This window comes from Hyaena hyaena, unplaced genomic scaffold (genome assembly GCF_003009895.1).
Source record: "Hyaena hyaena isolate Hyena2069 unplaced genomic scaffold, ASM300989v1 scaffold_1539, whole genome shotgun sequence".
NCBI classification, from domain to species: Eukaryota; Metazoa; Chordata; class Mammalia; order Carnivora; family Hyaenidae; genus Hyaena; species Hyaena hyaena.
Genome location: NW_024082176.1, coordinates 126509 through 147776, shown reverse-complemented (window position 1 = coordinate 147776; position 21268 = coordinate 126509). Strand labels below are relative to the sequence as shown.

Genomic DNA, 21268 nt, shown 5'->3' with positions numbered 1-21268 from the left:
AGGTACATTTAATATTACATGATAGATAAGTGACAAGTTATCTACAAAGAAATTTTATGCATTTTCACATTAAGAAATGTATTTACATTATAACTTTATAGTGATTCTCATAAGAAAATGAGTTTTTTCGTTTTTTTTTACCCTGCAATCATAAATAACCATTTTAGTTTGTCAAATGTATAATTAGTCCATATTTTTAAACATAAAAATAATGTTTGGATACATGTAAAAAAAACCCCGCAAAACAACCAGCTCCTCTATTCGGGTGCATGTAAGCCTCCAGCGCCCTAGATGTCGCTCTGGCTTCACGATGAGGGTGGGCATGAGTCTCTGTGGTTACAAAGTTGGGGGCGGAGAAGCCGAAGAGTGACTGGGAATGATGGCTGATGAAGACGAGGAAGTCAAGCGGATCTTGCAGAAATTGCAGGTGGGGCCATAGATTAAAATCTATATGTGCTTTTGTTACTCGGGAAGAAGCGGGGAGCCCAGTTTGTACCGTACTAGCGAATTCCTTGGCGCATGCAGGAGGCTGCATGTGTTAGTGAGGTTACTATAACAACTCCTGGCGGCTCACCCGCTGGCGGGGAGGGGAGCCTCCCCCGTTACGGGAGGGGCACAGCGGTGTGTTGGGACCTCCTGCTGCTGACCTGCGTGCACTCAATTTCAGCCCCCTTTGGAAGAGGATTTTGTTGCCCCTAAATTTATTCTTGCCCACTTCCATGGAGTGTTTTTTTTTCTCGGTTCACCCATAACGGATAGTATACACGTGTGTATAGCCGATCTGCAGGAGCTATTATCATGTATTGTTTTCATTCCCACAAAGGCCATTTCTTTACTACTTACCTGCTTTGAAATTGGCAACAAGCACAGTAATAGCTTGCACCACTTGTATCCTGGTTACTCCCCTCAGGACTCCACGGTTTTGATTTTTTTGCACACTTGGCAATCCCCATTTGGGGTCTGATGCAGAGGGGTCCATACTCCACCCAGTTCACAGTTGACTGCAGTTGTGAGGATGGCTCGTCTTTTGTACTTGGTAGGTACGAGCTAACTGGTTACATGTTCTTTACCTTATTTCTGTGACCCAGTATTTTCCTTAAAACTCAGAAACTTAGTTCTTTGTGTTCCAAGACAGACTGGAATTTAAACATTAGACCTGTGACAAGCTTATACCCTGCTTAAAGGCTGGTAATGCAAAAGTTTCAACATTGGTGAGATTTACTTGTTTTTTGAGCAGATTAAAATGATCACAGTTTTTAGAGTGTGACATTTATTTTCCTTCCAGTTGACTTGGATTAATTTATTTTCATTCCCTAGTGTGACTCGCTGAAATCGGAGATTATCAATCCTGGCTCTATATTAGAGACATTGTGTATATGTATTTGTATACGTATAGGAAAAATTCTGAAGAGGTAAACAGTAATTATACCTGAGGCTGTTTGGGGGTGATTATGAGGGATTTCTTACTTTTTTTTTTTACATGTACATATTTGAATTTTAGCAACTTAACATATATTGATTTTTTCCATGAGACAAAAAGTTATTAAAAATGTTCAGTGCAGTGGGAACTTGAGTGGCTTTGCTGGTTTAGTGACTGACTTGATTTCAGGTTACATCATGGTCTCACAGTTGGTGAGATCAAGCCTTGTGTTGAGCTCTGTGCTAACAGCACAGTGCCTGCTTGGGATTCTCTCTGTCTCCCTCTCTCTGCCCCTTCCCTGCTTGCATGTGCTCTCTGTCACTCTGTCTCTCTCTCTTGCTCACTCTCGTTCTCTCAAAATGAATAAATAAACTTTAAAAAAGTGTTCACTGAAGCATAACCAAAAAAACCCCAACTAAACAATTTCATGCATATTTGCTTTCACAGCTAGAATGAGACAAGGAGACCCTCTCTAATTAAAATACCTAATTTGCAGCCATGCTGATTGCAGGACAAAAGGAGTTGTATTGTAAGTTTTACTGAGAACTGTCTTTTCTTGGGCTCATTTGTAGTAGATGGACTAAGCATGTATGCTGGGATTGTCTTGGGGTGAGTGGGCAGGAGTGGTGCAGGAATGGTATGAGTGAATGGAGTGGGGGAGAGGGAAAAGATAGTGATGTTAACTATCTGTGGCAATGGTGGTACATTTTGATTTCTGCATATAAAGGGAAGAAGGAATAAAATAAAAGGATATTTCTCTCTTTTTTTTTTTTTAATGTTTTTAGTGTTTATTTATTTTTGAGAGATTGAGACAAAGTGTGTGCAGGGGAGGGGCAGAGAGAGAGGGAGACACAGGATCTAAAGCAGGCTCCAGGCTCTGAGCTGTCAGCACAGAGCCTGATGCAGGGCTGGAATTCACAAACTGTGAGATCATCAGACACTTAACCAACTGAGCCACCCACACGCCCCCAGGATATTTCTCCAAGTGTGTTTTATAGACCTTTTCCATTTCAGCCATCTAGAGTGCTGGTTAAAAGGTGTTTTGAGTTCGCTAAAACTCCTAAAACCAGAATCTGTGGGCTGGGTCCTGAAAATAGTACACACAGTAAATTTTGAAAAATATTGCTGTTACAGAGGGTACTATCCATTCTCTTTGCTCTAGGTAGGGTTTTAAATTAAGTATAGCACATAAGCGTTTGTTAAGAGAAGGGGATGATTCATTAAGCCATTTAGTCAACATTTTTTTTTAATTTTTTTTTTTTAATGTTTTATTTATTTCTAGGAGAGAGAGAGAGAGACAGCGTGAGCAGCGGAGGGTCAGAGAGAGAGGGAGTTACAGACTGAAACAGGCTCCAGGCTCTGAGCTGGCAGTCAGCACAGAGCCTGACGCGGGGCTCGAACCCACGAACCGCGAGATCATGACCTAAGCGAAAGTCGGACGCTTAACCGACCAAGCCACCCAGGCGCCCCTAGTCAACATTTTTTTTAAATGTTTATTTTGGGCAGAGAGAGCACGAGTGTGAGAGGGTCAGAGAGAGAGGGACAGAGGATTTGAAGCAGACTCTGTGCTGACAGCAGAGAATCCAATGTGGGGCTTGAATTTATGAACCATGAGATCATGATGTGAGCCAAAGTCAGACACTTAACTGACTGAGCCACCCAGGCGCCCCTCAGTCAACATTTTTAATGAGAGCCTATCATGTCCCAAGCCCTGTTGTAGTTCTCAGGTATAGCTCTGAACATGGGAGATGGGAGATTAAGACCCTCCCATCATGAAGCTTACATTCAAGTGATGCAAACAGATATACACAGCTAATATATAGGCCATCTAATTTCTACTGATAAGTACTATGGAGAAAAATAAGAGTGTGTTTTAACAATGGGCAGAAATGGAAGTGATTACTTTAGTTGGGGTAGTCAGGGAAAGCCTCTCTGAGAAGTTGATACTGAGCTGAGATCTAAGTGATGATGAAGAATGCGGCACGCAGAGATCTGGTGGAAGAATGTCCAGGCGGAGGGAACAACATGTATAAGGCCCCCAAGATGGGACTGAGCTTGCTGAATCTGAAGAACTCCATGAAAGCCAGTGTGCCTTGAGTATTGTAGAGGGGAAAACGAGAAGTAAAGTTTGTGGCAGGGTGAGTAATGTGAGGTCAGATCGTACAGTCTTCTGGGCCGTGGTTAGGAGTTAGATTTTAATCTATCTCCAGTCGAAAACTGAGAGTTTGTGAGATGATGTATACATTTGTAAGGTCATTCTGACTACAGGGGGGAGAATAGGAGAGAACAGAAACAAGATGACCAGGTAAGAAACTATTGCAATAGTCCAGGCAAATAATGGTGCCAATTTAGTCCAGGATATTCCTAGTGGGTTTGAGATAGGTGGATGGATTTAGTTGTGGAGGTAGTTAAGACATGACGGATGTGATGTGAATTATGTTATATATTTCTGCTGCTGTTCATTTTCAGGAAAGAATAGATGATGGAAAAGATTTGGTGTCCCAGGAAGACTCAGAGACAGAAGTATTTAGAATAGGAAAGGGGACATTTACTTGGGAAAAACACAGGAGAGCCAAAAGGTGACTTGACAAAAACAAAACAGAACAAAACAACAACAAAAATATGAGTATTTGAAGAAACAAAATCCTGTAAAAACACCAAGGTTCTCAAACTTAAACTGGTCTATTTGTTGTGAAAAACAGTGGCTCTGACATGTTTATCATATTCACAAAGGTCATATATTTTCAGATACTAGTATAGGAAAAATCAGGGATAAGATTGTTTTTGTCAGAAAGTCCAGTTTTCAGGGTAAATTTCAAAGTTTTTTTCTCTGGGGGCCAGTGCCATATTGGATTATCTTATTAACTTTCTGTTTTATCTCAAGTTGCAAAGTGTTTCCCTCCTCTTGACTTTGGTATATGAAGTGCTTAGTCATACTGAACCCTGCTGGGGCTGGGAGAGAGACAGCTATCATCCTGGTGCAGAGACTGGCACGGAACTTCACCAGAGTGGTCCTGGGACACTGGCTACTTGTCTTCATGACCTGTCTGCCTGCCTCTTGTGTCAGACCTAGTGAGACAGAGGATCAGCAATTCTAGGCTCAAGCTGGTATGGCCAGCCAATCTCAAGTTTCCGTGTCTGCCGTTCTCTCCTTTTCTCCACAGAAATCTTTAGTAAAAGTTGAAAGACTTATACGATCTGAAGAGAAACCAGAGTATGGCGTTCTCTCCTCTTCATGGTACCGTTCTTACACTTCCTAGGAACTGGTGGATCAGCTCTATTCGTTTCGAGAGTGCTATTTCGAGACACATGGTGTTGAGGATGCTGGAAGGAAGCAACAGGACGTGCAGGAGGAGATGGAGAAGACCCTGCAGCAGATGGAGAAAGTAGTGGGTACGAGTCGCAAGAGAGCATGCAGCCCCCTTCCTGTGGTTGACATGTGCTGGAGTTTTGCTCTTTCTGTGTAAACTCTGCTGTCTTGTTTGTGGCTGCTGCAGGATGGTACAACAGAATATTTCTTTTCTTTTTTTTTTTTTTTTTAATGTTTATTTATTTTTGAGAGAGACCGAGCACAAGTTGGGGAGGGGTAGAGAGGGAGGGAGACACAATCTGAAGCAGGCTTCAGGCTCTGAGCTGTCAGCCCAGAACCCGATGCAATGCTTGAACCCACAAAACATGGGATCATGACCTGAGCCGAAGTTGGACGCTTGACTGACTGAGCCACCCAGGGGCCCCAACAGAATATTTCTTCGAAGGGCCCCTGTGTAGGATGGCAACCTATCAGTCCTCTACACGATGTTTTCCAAAGTTTGATTATAGCAAATGCCATGAAATGAAAGAACATATTTGCTTCTTAGACTGTTCTTCTTAACTGACCTTTCTGCTTCTCATTTCTTTTACTTCCAAATTAATTTATGTAATGATCATGCCATTATCTTTCTAAATATTTCTTTCTGCATTTAATCTTATTCTTTTGTTTGCTCCTTTGCTCAGGTGTATTCAGAGGTTCCTGCTACTGATTGGTTGAAGTCTCAACGCTTTAATTTGGTATTCAAGTCTCTATTGTCTGACCATTTTTGTTTGTTTTCTTCTCTTCTCTGCCTACTTACTTACAGAGGAACTTTTTGTTTCTTTTGGGTTGGACTATCTGTTCTTCCTCGAACATGCCACATGGGTTCCTGCCTCTCTGTCTTGGTTTACATAGTTTTCTTCTCTGGAGGGTCTTGGTTTTTCTCCTTTTCACTTTTTTTTAATAGACTATTTTTTTTTTTAATGTTTTATTTATTTCTAGGAGAGAGAGAGAGACAGCGTGATCAGGAGAGGGTCAGAGAGAGAGAGTCACAGACTGAAACAGGCTCCAGGCTCTGAGCTGGCAGTCAGCACAGAGCCCGACGCAGGGCTCGAACCCACGAACCGCGAGATCATGACCTAAACGAAAGTCGGACGCCCAACTGACTAAGCCACCCAGGCGCCCCTCTCCTTTTCACTTTTTAAAGCCCATTCATTGGGTGTATGCCATATGTCCTCTTTCATTGTTGTTTTAATTTTCCATGTATATGTTTTATTCTCTCTACCAGATTCTAAGCCCCTCCAAGGTAGGGATAATGCTTTCTTTGTTACCCCATTAACTAACATAGTGCTCTGCATATGGTAGACTTTCAATAAGTGGTTTGTTCATACAGATTTTCCTCAACTGTTTCATTCCTAGGGCTGACCTGAGGTTATTTCTCGAGAGAAAGTGCCCTGGTCTTATCTGTAAGATTGCTTTGGTTTTTCCAATAGCCTTTTTCTTTTTCCCCTTCCACCCAGGTTCTGCCCAGGGCAAGGCCCAGGTTTTGATGCTGATGGGGAAGGCACTTAATGTGACTCCTGACTATAGCCCTAAGGCTGAGGAGCTTCTGTCCAAGGCTGTGAAGCTGGAGCCCAAGCTGGTGGAAGCCTGGAACCAGCTTGGTGAGGTGTACTGGAAGAAAGGGGATATTGCATCTGCCCACACCTGCTTCTCAGGAGCCCTCACCCATGTGAGCTGTCTATTACGCTCTTGGAAAACACAGATGGGAAAGATGGGATTCCTTTGGTTTTGTGAATTTCCCTAGGATATGAATAGAACTATCCTGGAACTAGGAGAATGGAATCAGAGGGGAGGAAGAGTCAGGGAGCAGGCTTGGATAAGGAAAACAGGGACAGGGGACAGAAAGGAAGAAGATGATGGGATCAGGTTCAGGGATAGATGAGAGGTGAAGAAAGGTTAACAACCAAGTTGATCCTTGTAGATAGGAGTCTAAGATACAGATGGCAGTAAGAATTAAGATGAAAAATCAGATTTAGAAGGTTAAGATGGGTAGATCTAGAAAGGAGAAATAGAATCAGGAAGGGTGAGTATGTGTCTTCTCTGTTTGCAGTGCAAGAACAAAGTCTCCCTTCAAAACCTGTCCATGGTGCTTCGCCAGCTACGGACTGACACTGGAGATGAGCATTCTCGTCATGTAATGGACAGTGTCCGGCAGGCTAAGTTAGCCGTGCAGATGGATGTCCATGATGGCCGTTCCTGGTGTGAGTGCTCTCAAAAGAAAAAGATCTCCAAGTTTCTAGAGCAGTGGTTCTCAGTAGGGCTACACTCCAGAATCATCTGGAGCCCAACTGTTGAGTCTGGTTCTAAGTATCTTTGTTTTGAAGAAACTGAAAGGTGTTTTGACGAGCCACTATTCTAGGAACACTTGGATCTTTTCATCCAAGAGAGGACGCTTATGTTTGCACATAAGCAAGGCAGAGCTTTTGTGCAGTTGTTCAGGTTTCTCCTTTGGGTCTATGTTTGCCACTTTATCCCAGTATAAATTGGGGTATACTAAATATAGTGTTATCACAGGATTTTGTCAGATGTGGAGCCTTTCAAATAGACTTTTGAGGGTTACCTGAATAGTAGTTTATGTCTTGAACCTGGACCCTGAGATGATTCACCACTCAGTTTTTTCTCTACTTAGGAGGAGCAGGATGGCTGGAATAGGCTGGAGGTGGGTGTTTTGTCTCCCCTGTGTGCAAGGGTAGAGGCAGGTGGACATTTTCCTTCCTTAGGTCAGTTAGGTTCTGGTTAGCTAGTGTCTGCCTTTTTTTTTTTTTTTTTAATGTTTTTTATTTATTTCTGAGAGAGAGAGACAGCCTGAGCAGAGGAGGGTCAGAGAGAGAGGGAGACACAGAATCTGAAGACAGGCTCCAGGCTCTGGGCTGTCAGCAGAGCCTAACACAGGGCTCGAACCCACGAACCGTGAGATCATGACCCGAGCCGAAGTCGAACGCTTAACCAACTGAGCCACCCAGGCACCCCTGGTTAGCTAGTATCTCCTGAGGGCAGGCCTTGTTAAGAACAGGGTGCTCTACCATAGTTCAGAAGAGTTCTTTCTCCCCTTCCTCTTGCTGGAAGTGAGGGTATTTTTCTCTGATACTTGCTATGGGAATCTGGTTGAACTTCTGGAGGTAAATCTCACAGTATTGTGGAGGCCTCCTTATGACCAGGATCCCTGGAGTTTCTTGCTCCCACGCTTGTCCACGCTGAACCTCCAGCACTTTGTCAGTTACTGTTCAGGTGTGCCTGCCTCAGCACTGGTTCCTGCAGCTCATGAATTTCTGCCATGGTGAGCCATCACTCCCTGTGTTCGCATGACACCAAAACAGACATCCAGTGTTAGGAGCAGTGGTTTGCCCTGTGTTGTTCCCTGTCTTCTGGATCCAAGAAGAGTTGAGGATTTTTTCAGCCTGTCAGGATGGAGTGGTGACTTCCAAGCCCCTTACACAAGGAACTGGAAACCCTTTGTTTCTTTTTCAGATATTCTGGGGAATGCATATCTTTCTCTTTACTTCAATACTGGCCAGAACCCTAAGATTTCCCAGCAAGCCCTCAGTGCCTATGCCCAAGCAGTAAGTATTTATGGTCACCCAGGCCAGATGAATAGAGGCAACAATAGAAACAGCACGGGTGGTCATTAGTGGTGTTCAGTGTATATGGTTTTGCAAAGTTTTGTTTTCAGAGGTGACTTATTTCTTCTTCTTAATTTTTTTAAGTTTATTTTTATTTATTTTGAGAGAGAGAGATAGAGAGCAAACAGGGAGGAGCAGAGAGAGAGGGAGAGAATCCCAAGCAAGCTCCATGCTGTTAGCACAGAACCCACCCAATGTGGGGCTCAAACTCACAAACCAGGCAATCATGACCTGAGCCAAAATCAAGAGTCAGATGCTCAACTGATGGAGCCACCCAGGCACCCCTATTTCTTCTTAAAACTTGAGTATTAGCAACCACTTGCAAGGGTGCCTCACTGCTAGACAGCTCTTTGAACTCTCCAGGTTTCCTATAGGCATGTATGACCGAATTGCAGAGCCCACCCAAACATGTTCATTTTTTGTAGTGAGGAAAAAGTCTATGTTAAAGTAATGCTTATTGGGACACCTGGGGGTCTCAGTCGGTTAAGCTTTGACTTCGGCTCAGGTCATGATCTCACTGCTGATGGGTTCGAGCCTCATGTTGGGCTCTGTGCTGACAGCTCAGAGCCTGGAGCCTGCTTCAGATTCTGTGTCTCACTCTTTCTCTGTGCCTCCTCCACTTAAACTCTTATTTCTTTCTCTCTCAAAAATAAATAAATATTAAAAATTTTTTAATAATTCTTATAAATATTTGTGTACATTTTTAAAGAAAATGAAAGCTCCAATACTTAAGTATAAATTAAGTGCCATCCCTAGATTAACCATGAGATACTATGGCTCTGGATTTCCCACAGGCTAGCATAGAAAATAGCATATATCCCTTTCTGCAGTCGTTTCCTTGGGAATAAACCATTAGAGCTCCTGCTTTGTTTAGGCTTTCAAGCCATTTTTATATCAATAGCCACTTACATGGGGGTTTCCTTCAGGCTTGAGAACCTGGCTACTCATTGTTAGACGCTTCACATTGGCCTTCTAAGCACTTTTTATTTAGGCCTCATATACACTTTTCTGTTTTTGCTTTCTTGCGTCTCTTGACATAGACCTTTGCTTTTTTTTTTTTTTTTTTTTAATGTTTTATTTATTTCTAGGAGAGAGAGAGAGAGACAGCGTGAGCAGGGGAGGGTCAGAGAGAGAGGGAGTCACAGACTGAAACAGGCTCCAGGCTGAGCTGGCAGTCAGCACAGAGCCCAATGCGGGGCGTGAACCCACGAACCACGAGATCATGACCTAAGCGAAAGTCGGACGCTTAACCGACTAAGCCACCCAGGCGCCCTGAGACCTTTGCTTTTTAACTTAACATTACTTACTTTTTTCTGTGTGGCAGAATAAAGAATGCAGTTTCCTTACATTCCTGTTTATAGTTTAGGGACTGTCCTTTTTTCAGTCAGGAAGCTTTAAGGCAGAGGAATTATATTTTAGTCTAATTTCTTACTTTGGTGAGTGTTTACATTTTAAAAAATAATAATGGTGTACATTTAAAAATTTTTATATTTGACTTCTGCTAAATTGTTGCTCTTAACTTTTAATGTTGTTACCCAACCATAAACATATTTGAACCAACCATTTAAACAATTTTAATTCATGTGTTTCTACTTTCGTAATGTGCTAGGCAATGAACATAATTAGAAAAATGCAATGAACATAGCAGTTTGTTCATAGCACATCTGTCTGCACTTTCATGTGGTTTCTAGCCATCTATGTGTGTATATATGTATGTATTCATTCTTTTTTTCATCATTTTTTTTCTTTTAATTAATTTATTTAAATTCAAGTTAGTTAACATACAATGTAGAATTGGTTTTAGGAGTAGAGCTCAGTGATTCATCACTTACATATAACACTCAGTGCTCATCCCAACAGGTGCCCTCCTTAATGCCCACCACCCTTTTAGCCTATCTCCCCACCCACCTCCCTTGTAGCAACTCCAGGTTTGTTCTCTGTATTTAAAGATCTCTTATAGTTTGCCTCCGTCTCTGTTTTTATCTTGTTTTTGATTCCCTTCCCTTGTGTTCATCTGTTTTGTTTCTTAAATTCCACACATGAGTGAAATCATATGGTATTTGTCTTTCTCTGACTGACTTATTTCACTTAGCACAATACACTCTAGTTCCATCCACATTGTTGCAAATGGCAAGATTTCATTCTTTTTGGTCACCGAGTAGTATACCATTATGTATATGTACACCATATTTTCTTTAACAGTCGATGGACATTTGGGTTCTTTCCACGATTTCTGGCCATCTATTTAAATTAGAGAATCAGAATTTGACTTCTCCCTTGTTTTTAATAATTTTTTAAAAAATGTTTATTTTTGAGAGAGGGAGAGAGAGAGTCAGTGAGCATGCGAGCAGGGGAGGGACAGAGAGAGGGGTCAGAGGATCCAAACCCGGCTCTGTGCTGACAGCAGATAGCCTGATACAGGGACTCAAACCCGCAAACTGCAAGATTATGACCTGAGCTGAAGTTGGAGCTCAACTGACTGAACCACCCAGGTGCCCCCAGAATTTGATTTTCGATGGATGCTTTAGGGGGGCTTGAATGTAGAAACATAATTCTGCCTGTATTTGGAGCTGGGCTTGTGGGCAGAGGAAGTGCATTAAATCAACGGCGTTTCTTTTCTAGGCTTTCCTCATTTATACCATTATCTCACTATTTAAAAAATTTTTATCAGAATGCTTTTACACATTTCTTTCATCTGTATACTATTGCATGGATATAATCATATTTTAATGTTTTATGCATACATAAAAACGCTTACATCCTTGAGATGTCAGGGACTGAGTAATATGCCACTCAAGCTGTTACTCTATAACAGGGTGGGTATAGGTAACATTTTGACAAGGAAGAAATTTGACTTCTTCCAGTGAGAAGAGGTCTAGGGCATGTTGGCCATCTTTAAAAGTGAGATAGGATCCACTGATCGTCTTTTTCTCTTGCTATAGGAGAAGGTTGACAGGACGGCTTGTAGCAATCCCGATCTTTATCTGAACAGGGCAACGGTAAGACTTGTGGGGTAGTGATCATCTGAGTCAAAACAGTAACATCTCGGTCTTAGCCTGGGAGGATAACTGGGTATTCACAGGGATGAGGTTGAGTACAAACTCTGACAGGAAAGCCAAATTGTTTCCAGGAAGAGCTGGCTCCGTTTGACTTCAGAGTCCGATGGAATGTCTGGTGGGAAAGAAGAGTCTGAGATGGCGGGAAGGGGACATAGAGGATCGGGAGACAGTTTAGAAGACTTTTCTGAAATGTTCATTATAAATATACAAATACAGTGACCCACCATCTGCAACTTAGCTGTTTTAGAATTTGGAAGTTCGCTTCTTTGAAGGATGCTATCTTTGGGGTTCATGATCACCTTAGCCGGGATGAAGGACGTAAAGCATGCTGTTTCTTCAGGTTTTTCATTGTAGAGCAGGAAAACAGCTGGGGAAACAGCTCATTTCTTTCTCTCTCTCTTTTTTTTAAGTGTTTATTTATTTTTGAGAGAGAGAGCGTGAGCAAGGGAAGGGCAGAGAGAGAGAGGGAGACAAAGGATCCGAAGTGGGCTCTGCACTGACCGCAGAGAGCCTGATGCGGAGCTCAGACCCACAAACCTTGAGATCATGACCTGAGCTGAAGTTGGATGCTTAACTGACTGAGCCACCCAGGCGCCCCAGAAGCAGTTTATTTCTGTAGATTGCTAGTGCATTGTGCTGTAACTCCCCTCGGCAAAGTTTGTGTTAAATATGCATATAATTGGGAGGTTTTTGGTTATTTCTTATGCAGTTACATAAATACGAAGAGAATTATGGGGAGGCTCTGGAGGGCTTCTCTCGGGCTGCAGCACTGGACCCTGCGTGGCCAGAGCCCCGGCAACGAGAGCAACAACTTCTGGAATTCCTGAATAGATTAACCAGTCTCCTTGAGAGCAAGGTAAACATGTCAAAAGGCCAAATCCTACTTTTATGCTCCTGACCCTGTGGATCAATAAAATAAGAAAAGACTAGGCTTCAGTAGTAGTGACCCTACCTATAGAAGTGGGTAGGTGGGAATAGGAGTAGACTTGCAAAGAGAGCAGACTGGCTTCCAGCGTCTTAGCATTTTTCCTTTTTTTATTTTTATTAAAAAAATTTTTTTTTAACGTTTATTTATTTTTGAGAGACAGAGTGTGAGCAGGGAAGGTGCAGAGAGAGAAGGAGACACAGAAGCAGGCTCCAGGCTCTGAGCTGTCAGCACAGAGCCCGATGCGGGGCCCGAACTCACGAACTGTGAGATCATGACCTGAGCTGAAGTCGGACGCTTAACCAACTGAGCCACCCAGGCGCCCCTTCCTTTTTTTAAATTAAAAAAAATTTTTTTTAAGTTTCTAAAAAAATTTTTTTTAAGTGTTACATATTCAGAGAGGGATAGATACAGAGTGTGAGCAGGGGAGAGGCAGAGAGGGGGAGACACAGAATCTGAAGCAGGCTCCAGGCTCTGAGCTGTCATCAGCACAGAGCCCAACGCGGGGCTCGAACTCACGAACCACGAGATCATGACCTGAGTCGAAATCAGATGGTTAGCTGACCGAGTCAGGCAGGTGCTCCATCCTTTTATTTTTTTTTTTCTTTTTAATTTAAACCCAAATTAGTTAGCATATAGTGTAATAATGATTTTAGGATTTGGTGATTCATCACTTACATGTAACACCCAGTGCTCATCCCAAAAACTGTCCTGCTTAATACCCATCATCCACATAGCCCATCCTCCACCCACCTTCCCGCCTTCAATCCTCAGTTTGTTCTCTGTATTTAAGAGTCTCATATGGATTGTCTCTCTCTCTGTTTTTCTAATTTTTGGTTACTTTCCCCTGTGTTCATCTGTTTCGTTTCTTAAATTCCACATATGAGTGAAATCATATGATATTTGTCTTTCTCTTATGGACTAATTTTGCGTAGCGTAATATGTTCTGGTTCCATCTACATTGTTGCAAATGGCAAGATTTCATTCTTTTTTATTTTTATTTTTTATTTTTTTTGCAGGGAAAGGTGAAAACCAAAAAGTTGCAGAGCATGCTGGGAAGCTTGCGCTCAGCCCACCTAGGCCCTTGTGGTGATGGGCGCTACCAGTCAGCCTCTGGGCAGAAACTGACCCTGGAGCTCAAGCCCCTGAGTGCGCTACAGCCTGGTGTGAACAGTGGTGCTGTGGTCCTAGGAAAGGTGGTATTCAGCCTCACCACAGAGGAGAAAGTCCCCTTGTGAGTTTGTCTTCCCTTTCTTCTTTTTCATTCTTTTGAACTAATTGGACTTACTTGGCCTTTCTTTGACCTTGAGGACATTGTTTGTGGTCACAGATTAGTGAGTTCTTCCCTCTGACTGTCCCATGAGCAGGTATTGTCGAGGTGATGTCTAACAGTCTCTCTTTAGATTCTGTTGTCACCCATTTTTTTCTCTGAGCTTAGTGCTCTGTGGATTCCTATATCCATAGCTAAAATTGGACTGCTAATATATTTTTTTAATGTTTTTATTTATTTCTGAGAGAGAGAGATACATCATGAGGAGGGAAGGGTCAGAGAGAGAGGGAAGATACAGAATCTGAAGCAGACTCCAAGCTCTGAGATGGCTGTTAGCACAGAGCCTGAGGCAGGGCTGGAACCCACAAACTGTAAGATCATGACCTGAGCCGAAGTCAGATGCTTAACTGACTGAGCCACCCAGGAGCCCCAGGACTGCTAATATTTTTTAAAAGACAGAAGGAAACCTTGAAATTCTTATGCCTCTGTGTTTTCACGATCATAGAAGTTAAAGGAGGAAGAATTTTCAGTCCTGTTTGGACTTAGGTATGCCTAGGCAGTTTTGGAAGGTTAGCTTTGAGTTAGAATTTAAGGCCTGATGGGGAGATTGTCTCAGATATTATTTAACAAATATTTATTGAGCATCTGGTATACATGTGGTAGGGAGTGAAATATAAAGGATCCAAGTGAAGGTGCTTACAGTCTAGCAAAGGATATGAGTTAAGAATGTTCACCTAGAAAAAAAAATTTTTTTAAAGATTTTATTTAAAGTTATTTTATTTAAGTTATCTCTACACCCAGCACGGTGCTCAAACCCATAACTTAATGGAGATCATGAGTTGCATGCTTTACCGACTGAGCCAGCCAGGAGCCCCTTAAACTTAGAAGATTTTTAAGTCTTGAAAAATTAGGGTTCAGTCCATGCCATCACTCCTTGGTCCTTCACTCACTTCCTAATCCCTTGTTGACTGGTTTCCTTTTTCTGTTTTCTACTGGATTTGTTTTTTTTTTTTTAGCCTCACCAGTGTCTTGTCCAGTGGCTTCCACTATGTGGCTCCACAGCACTCTGACTTACTTCACTACTTATTCCCTTTCACATCCCTTCTGCTTCATCCAAACCGAAATACTTACTGTGATATGCCCAAGATTTCTCCGTGGCGTTTTCTAGAGACATGTGGGTTGAAGAGCAAGAAGGGAGTTGAGAAAAGTTTCATTAGCTAGAGCAGACTCCAGAGCTAAGAGGAAGGAGAAGGAAATTCAGACAAAGGTGGATTTTAGGAGGCCTTGAGAACAAGTATCTTGTCACTCCTTCATTTCTCTTTTTCTTCTAAATGTTAAGTTCCAAGAAGACTCTCTTTTCTCTGTTTACCAGGATGGCAAACAGGTGCTAACTTTTATCACTTGGCAGCATCTGCCCAAGCTACTCTCTAGAAGGGTTTTGAGGCTTTGATTGTCTTCACCGGGAGAACATTGGGGCTTGATTGCAGGTTGGCTGTGAATTCAGGTGTGTGAATTCACCATCTCATTTATAGATCTCTTTTGGTGATGTCATATAAGGCGAAGGCTTTGGCTGCTTCTACCATGTTCACAGGTGGAGCTCCAGCCCACGCCTCATTCCCAAGTTTTGGATTCCTATATCCATCTGCCTCTGGGCTCCAATCAGAAATCTAACTCAGTAGGTTCAAAATTACTTTGTCTTTCTCTCTGAACTATTTCTCCTCCCTGAATTCCTTGTCAATCAGTGGTACAACTTCTACTCAGTCTCTTAATTAAGACTTCTGGCAATTATTCTAGAATTCTCCATTTTCCTGCATTATGGCACTCACCATGTCCAGTGCATTTGTTTTGGGGTTTTTTTGGTCTCTGCTTTTCTGTCTCTATTGACTTAATATAGCCCCTTATTGCCTTTCCAGACACATCTTGTGACTCCTTGTTTTCCTCCAGTGTTCCACGGTGCAGAGAAATATTTCCCAGATGCAAAACTGACCATCACTATTTCTCATCTGAAATCCCTTACTGCTGTTTTGGTATTTTTAGGATAAAGTTTGAACTCCTTAGGTTAGCTTAGCATGCGAGCCCTTCGTAATTTACTCCTTATCTGCCTCTTTCTGTTATCTTCTGTCACTTTTCCACTTGTGCCTTTTGTCACTATCATGGGATGATTTTGTAGGTGTCAGAACAGCTATTTTCATGCCTCTGTGCCTTTACACACAGTTCTTGTGTCTGTCTGGATAATCTTTTTACTGCTTCTTGATATAGATAACATTTTCCCCCCAACATTTATTTATTTTTTATTTTTTATTTAAAAAAATTTTTTTTAATGTTTTATTTCTAGAAGAGAGAGAGAGAGCGTGAGCAGGGGAGGGTCAGAGAGAGAGGGAGCCACAGACTGAAACAGGCTCCAGGCTCTGAGCTGGCAGTCAGCACAGAGCCCAGCGCGGGGCTCGAACCCACAAACCGGGAGATCATGACCCAAGCGAAAGTCGGACGCCTAACCGACTAAGCCACCCAGGCGCCCCTCCCCCCAACATTTATTATAAGAATTTTCAAACATAGAAAAATTGGAAGAATTTTACAGTGAATACCTGTGTACCCAACCAGTATTCTACTGTATTTTGCTACTATTTTACTACGTTTGGTGTTTCACATATCTATCTGCTTATTTATCCACTGATCTATCTTATTTTGGTATATTTTAAAGTAAATTGCAGAGATCAATATGCTTTTCTCTAATTACTCTAGAATATAGTTATTAACTAGAGTTTGGTATGTGGTTTTTTTTTTTTTTAACAGTTTTCTTCCTTTTATGTAAAAATTTACATAGAATGAAGTATATAAATCTTAGTGTACATTTGCTGAGTTTTGACGAACATGTACACCTGTGGAACCCAAACACTTGTCAAGATAGAGAACATTAATTACCAGTACCTTGGAAAGTTCTCTCATGTTCCTCCCCACCCCCCGCAGTCAGTCCCTGTTCTCATTCCCCCAGAGGTTGTTTTTTTTTTTAATTTTTTACTTATTTCTAGGGGAGAGAGAGAGACAGCGTGAGCAGGGGAGGATCAGAGAGAGAGGGAGTCACAGACTCTGAAACAGGCTCCAGGCTCTGAGCTAGCAGTCAGCACAGAGCCCGACGCGGGGCTCGAACCCACAAACCGCGAGATCATGACCTAAGCGAAAGTCGGACGCTTAACCGACTAAGCCACCCAGGCGCCCCCCCACCCCCCCACAGAGGTTCTTTATTTCTACTGAGGATTAGTTTTCATTTTTTAACCCAGATAATTTTTCATCCTTTACGATTCAGTTTGAGGGTCTCCTCAAGGAAATCTTCCCTGCTTTCTAGTTTTGAACACTACTCCTCTGGGTTCCCACAGTCCAACCTTTGGCCTCACTGAACTCAGCACAAGGGAAAAGCTATTCTAGCACCTGTCACATTTGTCCTGTAAGTGATGATTTAACTGTCTGACTCTTGCTTGACTGTAAACTCACTCCTAGCTGGATCAGCTTGACACATGAAAGGCATTCAGGAAAAGTTTGTGGGATTCAATTAAATTGACAGTGATGGTGGTTAGAGAGTTGGAAGGTTGTGATGGTTAAATTGATAGATCAGGAATACCTGTTCATATTAATATGAATATTTCAATATTTTGAGCTGCAACATTTTGAGCTGGTTCATTATTAATATTTGTTGAATGGTCTCAATGCGCAGATGTCTCAAGTTCTTGGCAAAGTGACAGACTGATGAGTCCTGTGCATATGCTTTAAAGATAGTACATATCTAAGACAAATGAGGACTCAGACATGCATGGTGGGTAATGGTACCTGTCATAAGTTTTCTAAGTAAGTAACTGGGAAAGTATTTGTTAATTTGCTTGTATTCTAAAACTACTGTTTTTGCTCTTCTTTCCTGCCTACTTTCCTCCTCACCTCCCCCCCCCCCCCTTAACCCATCTTAACCTGGCAGTACATTTGGCCTGGTAGATTCAGATGGACCTTGCTGTGCAGTAATGGTATATAATATGGTACAGAGTTGGGGAGTGCTCATTGGGGACTCCGTAGCCATTCCTGAGCCCAACCTTCGGCTTCACCGAATTCAGCACAAAGGAAAAGTGAGTGATGGCCAGGGTTTTTTCCCCAGCTCATAGGCTCTGAAAGTGGCCAAGTTTATCTCTTTTAACAAACATGTAAAGTAATGCATATGTGTGTGTGTATATATATATGTGATATACATATGTATGATGTACATATACATATTTTGTTTACTGAAAAAGGAAACTACTGGTAAACAAGAAGAATTTAAAAAGTGGACTGGACAGAGAAAAATACTGTATGATAACACTTATATATGGAATCTAAAAAAGCTGAACTCATGAAAACAATAGAATACTCGTTACCAGTGGCTGGGGGGTGGTGGACAAATTGGGGTGATGTTGTTTAAGGGTGCAGACTTGGAACTAGTAGGTAAATAAGTCCTGGAGAGCTAATGCACAGCACAGTGATTCCAGACAACAATACAGTATTGTATACTTTAAAGTTGCTAAGAGATCAGATCTTAATTGTTCCCATGACAAAAAAAGCAGTGATAACTGTATGACATGATAGGGGTCATGGTGGTCATCATATTCCAATATATAAATGTATTAAATAAACATGTTTACACCTTAACATGTTAAACATATGTAAATATATAAATGTATACACATATACATATATATACATATAATACATATAAATATATATATTTATAATTGTGTATTTATATATTATTTATATATTATACATATATGTGTGTGCTTATATATATATATTCATGTGTATATTTTTAATGAGTGGAATATTATATGCAGTGTTGGTGAACATTTCCTGCATTTTTACATAATCTAACAGCGTTGTTTTGAATTGACACACAGAGGTGGTGATGAAGATGATGACAGTTAATATTTACTGAACAACTTAACTGTTGAGTGCTGGGTTAAGAGGTTTATTGCCTGTACTGGCATATTTAATAATCATAGAAATCTTCTAAGAGTATCTGTTTAACCTCTTTTTCACCATTTAGATCAGAGTTTGGCAAACTGTGGCCTATTGATCAAATCTGGCTCCCTGCCTGTTTTGTATGGTCTGTGAGATAAGAATAGTTTCTATATTTTTACTTATCTATTTTTATCAAATGTTTATTCATTTCTGAGAGACAGAGACAGAACTGTGTTCTGGCAGGGGAGGGGCAAAGAGAGAGGGAGACACAGAATCTGAAGCCAACTCCAGGTTCTGAGCTGTCAGCACAGAGCCCAACATGGGGCTTGAACTCACGAATTGTGAGAACATGACCTGAGCCAAATCAGACACTTAACTGACTGAGTCACCCAGGTGCCCCAGTTTTTGTATTTTTAAATGAAGCAAATGGGAAGAAGAATAATTGGTGATATGTGAAAATTATAGGATATTCAAATTTCAGTGTCCAAAAAGTTAATTTGTTTGAGAATACAGCTACACTTCTTAGTTTACTATTGCCTGTGGCTGCTTTTTGCACTGTAAAAAAGGTCAGAGTTGAATAGTTCATGACAGAGACCGTATGACTCACAAAGCCTAAATTAATTATTATTTGGCCCTCTATAGAAAAAATTTCCTGCCCCCAGATCTAGATTATTTTTAATTTTTCCCAATTATAAAGGCACAGTAGTAAAAACTGGTTTTATATCTGCCCATATCTGTGATTAATTAGAAAAATTAATTTCTAGGGTAGAATTCTGGCTCCAGAAGGTATGCAGAATTCTAAGACTTTTGATTCATACTGCCAGATTATTTTTTGGAATGTTGTACCAGTTAATACCAACAGCAGACATAATTGTTTCTCTGTAGTTTTCTTTTCAACTCTGGGTAGAAACCTTGGAACAATTAAATGCTGATTTTTACATGAAAAACTACAGCATCAGTATTGTTTTGCTTTGGTTTCTTGATTACTGGTGAGGTTGAACATTTTATCATGTTTATTGACTATTTATATTCCTTATATAAATTGGCTTTTTTTTGGCCATTGCCCATATTCCTGTTAGGATATTTTAAAAAATTGATTTATGAGAACTGTTTAGTTCATGTCTTCACTTTGACTTAAAACCACCTCCTTCACAGTCCCAGTGCGACAATAGTTTTTGGATGAAAATATTTTAACAACATGTTTTATAGCCTAAAGTATATTTGAACTGGTAAAGTGGGCTATCTTTTCTGTTACTGGAATGTCTAAACAGCACATTCTGTTTCTTCCTCCTGATAGAGGGTAAGAAGGGAGAAGTAACATGAATTTATCTTTGGCAGGTTAGTTTAGGGCCTTACAAACACTGGGACTCAGAATTTCTCAGGCTTCTCCCTGGCGGCTGTGTGTCTGGTTTTCAGTGTCAAAACACTGCGACAGACAGATTCTGTGAAAGCTGGTTAGGCAGTGCCAGAACCTCTCGTTTTTCAGAGATCTGTCTTATTCTTGTGGTAAAACTACTGGCATCTTACCTACCCCAGATTTTCCTTCTGAAGATTGAAAACTTGGGGGGAATTCTATCCCCTTTGTTAGCTCAGCTTTTTTTATTTGACGTGAGATGGAGGGAAGGAGTGTATACATTGAGGGGGAAGGAAAAGGGAGAAAGTCACAGATGTGTATCCCTGTGTTTCCTAGCTTAGGATCTGTAACGAGCCTGTTTGTCTGTCTTTTGCAGGACTATTCTTTTTCCAGTGTTCGTGTGGAGACGCCCCTCCTGCTGGTGGTGAACGGGAAGCCCCAGGGCTCCAGCAGTCAGGCTGCTGCCACAGTGGCATCACGGCCACAGTGCGAATGACCGTCCTTGACTTGCATGCTCAAGAAGGAGCGAGGCGAGAGGATGAGCTCAGGGGCCCTCAGCAGCTGGGCCAGCTCCACCCAGCGACTCAGCCAGGAAGGGGGACATTGTAGATGATGACTTTCTTTCCCCTGCCCTGTAAGACGCGTGGTGTCTCGTCTTTCTCTCCTGTTCACATGGTCAAGCTCCCTCTGCAGTCACACACTTCTGTGGTATAATCTCTCCTGCCTCATTCATTGCTCTTCTGTGTTTTAGGCAAAGGGCATGGAATGGGTAAAAGTACTGGGATCTTGCCGTGGGACAGAGACCCCGCGGTTCTCGTTCTTGTCTCCTTCCGGAGCCTCATGTGTATATATCATTGCAGTATTTATTGCTAAGGGAGGGGATTTAATTTTTTAATGCTTGTTTTTTTGCAATTTTTATTTTATTTTTAAACTTTAGGTCCTTCCCCTTGTTTGGGGCTGGAACAGAATTAAATTTGTTTGGAGAAAAAAACATACTGTTAGTTTGGTTTCATTCTCTTCAAGCTTAGATTTTGGTTTTAGGATCATTTCAATCCATTATAATAATCTCCCTCACCCCCCCTTCCCACCTTTTTTTCCCTTTCTTTATACTAAATAGTTCATTTCTCTTCCAGTTAAATGAATTCTGGCAGTAGGCAGCCCAGGGCAGGAATGGCAACTCCGAAAAGTTGCTGGGAAGCAGCTTCCAACCATTTTCCCATTCTGTCATCCTTGGGGGTGGCCCTCATAGTGGTGCAAGATGGCAGCAATATTATTCGAATAGTGTTATTAGGCT

The 21268-nt window shown here is 41.6% G+C and overlaps 1 protein-coding gene across 4 annotated transcripts; it reads left to right on the top strand.

Moving 5' to 3' along the window:
* The first annotated feature begins 360 nt into the window (after positions 1-360).
* Positions 361-20967, top strand: TTC5 (tetratricopeptide repeat domain 5). Of its 4 annotated transcripts, XM_039224123.1 has the most exons (12): positions 361-427; positions 911-1036; positions 1868-1949; positions 4681-4813; positions 6230-6441; positions 6823-6973; positions 8241-8332; positions 11335-11391; positions 12161-12307; positions 13396-13610; positions 17611-17755; positions 20351-20967. In XM_039224123.1, exons 4-12 carry the CDS (start codon positions 4777-4779, stop codon positions 20468-20470), a joined length of 1176 nt encoding a protein of 391 aa, XP_039080054.1. In that variant the 5' UTR covers positions 361-427; positions 911-1036; positions 1868-1949; positions 4681-4776; the 3' UTR covers positions 20471-20967. The 4 variants fall into 4 exon arrangements, with proteins under 4 accessions (XP_039080054.1, XP_039080053.1, XP_039080052.1 ...); XM_039224122.1 differs by lacking the exon at positions 1868-1949; XM_039224121.1 differs by lacking the exons at positions 911-1036; positions 1868-1949.
* Positions 20968-21268: the final 301 nt, after the last annotated feature.

Bases quoted from the DNA above. Each gene is read 5' to 3' on its own strand.
- TTC5 (XM_039224121.1), top strand. From the start codon at position 377: ATGATGGCTGATGAAGACGAGGAAGTCAAGCGGATCTTGCAGAAATTG. The intron at 6,974-8,240 runs GTGAGTGCTCTC...TTTCTTTTTCAG, and splicing joins CCATGATGGCCGTTCCTGGT to ATATTCTGGGGAATGCATAT. The intron at 17,756-20,350 runs GTGAGTGATGGC...TGTCTTTTGCAG, and splicing joins GAATTCAGCACAAAGGAAAA to GACTATTCTTTTTCCAGTGT.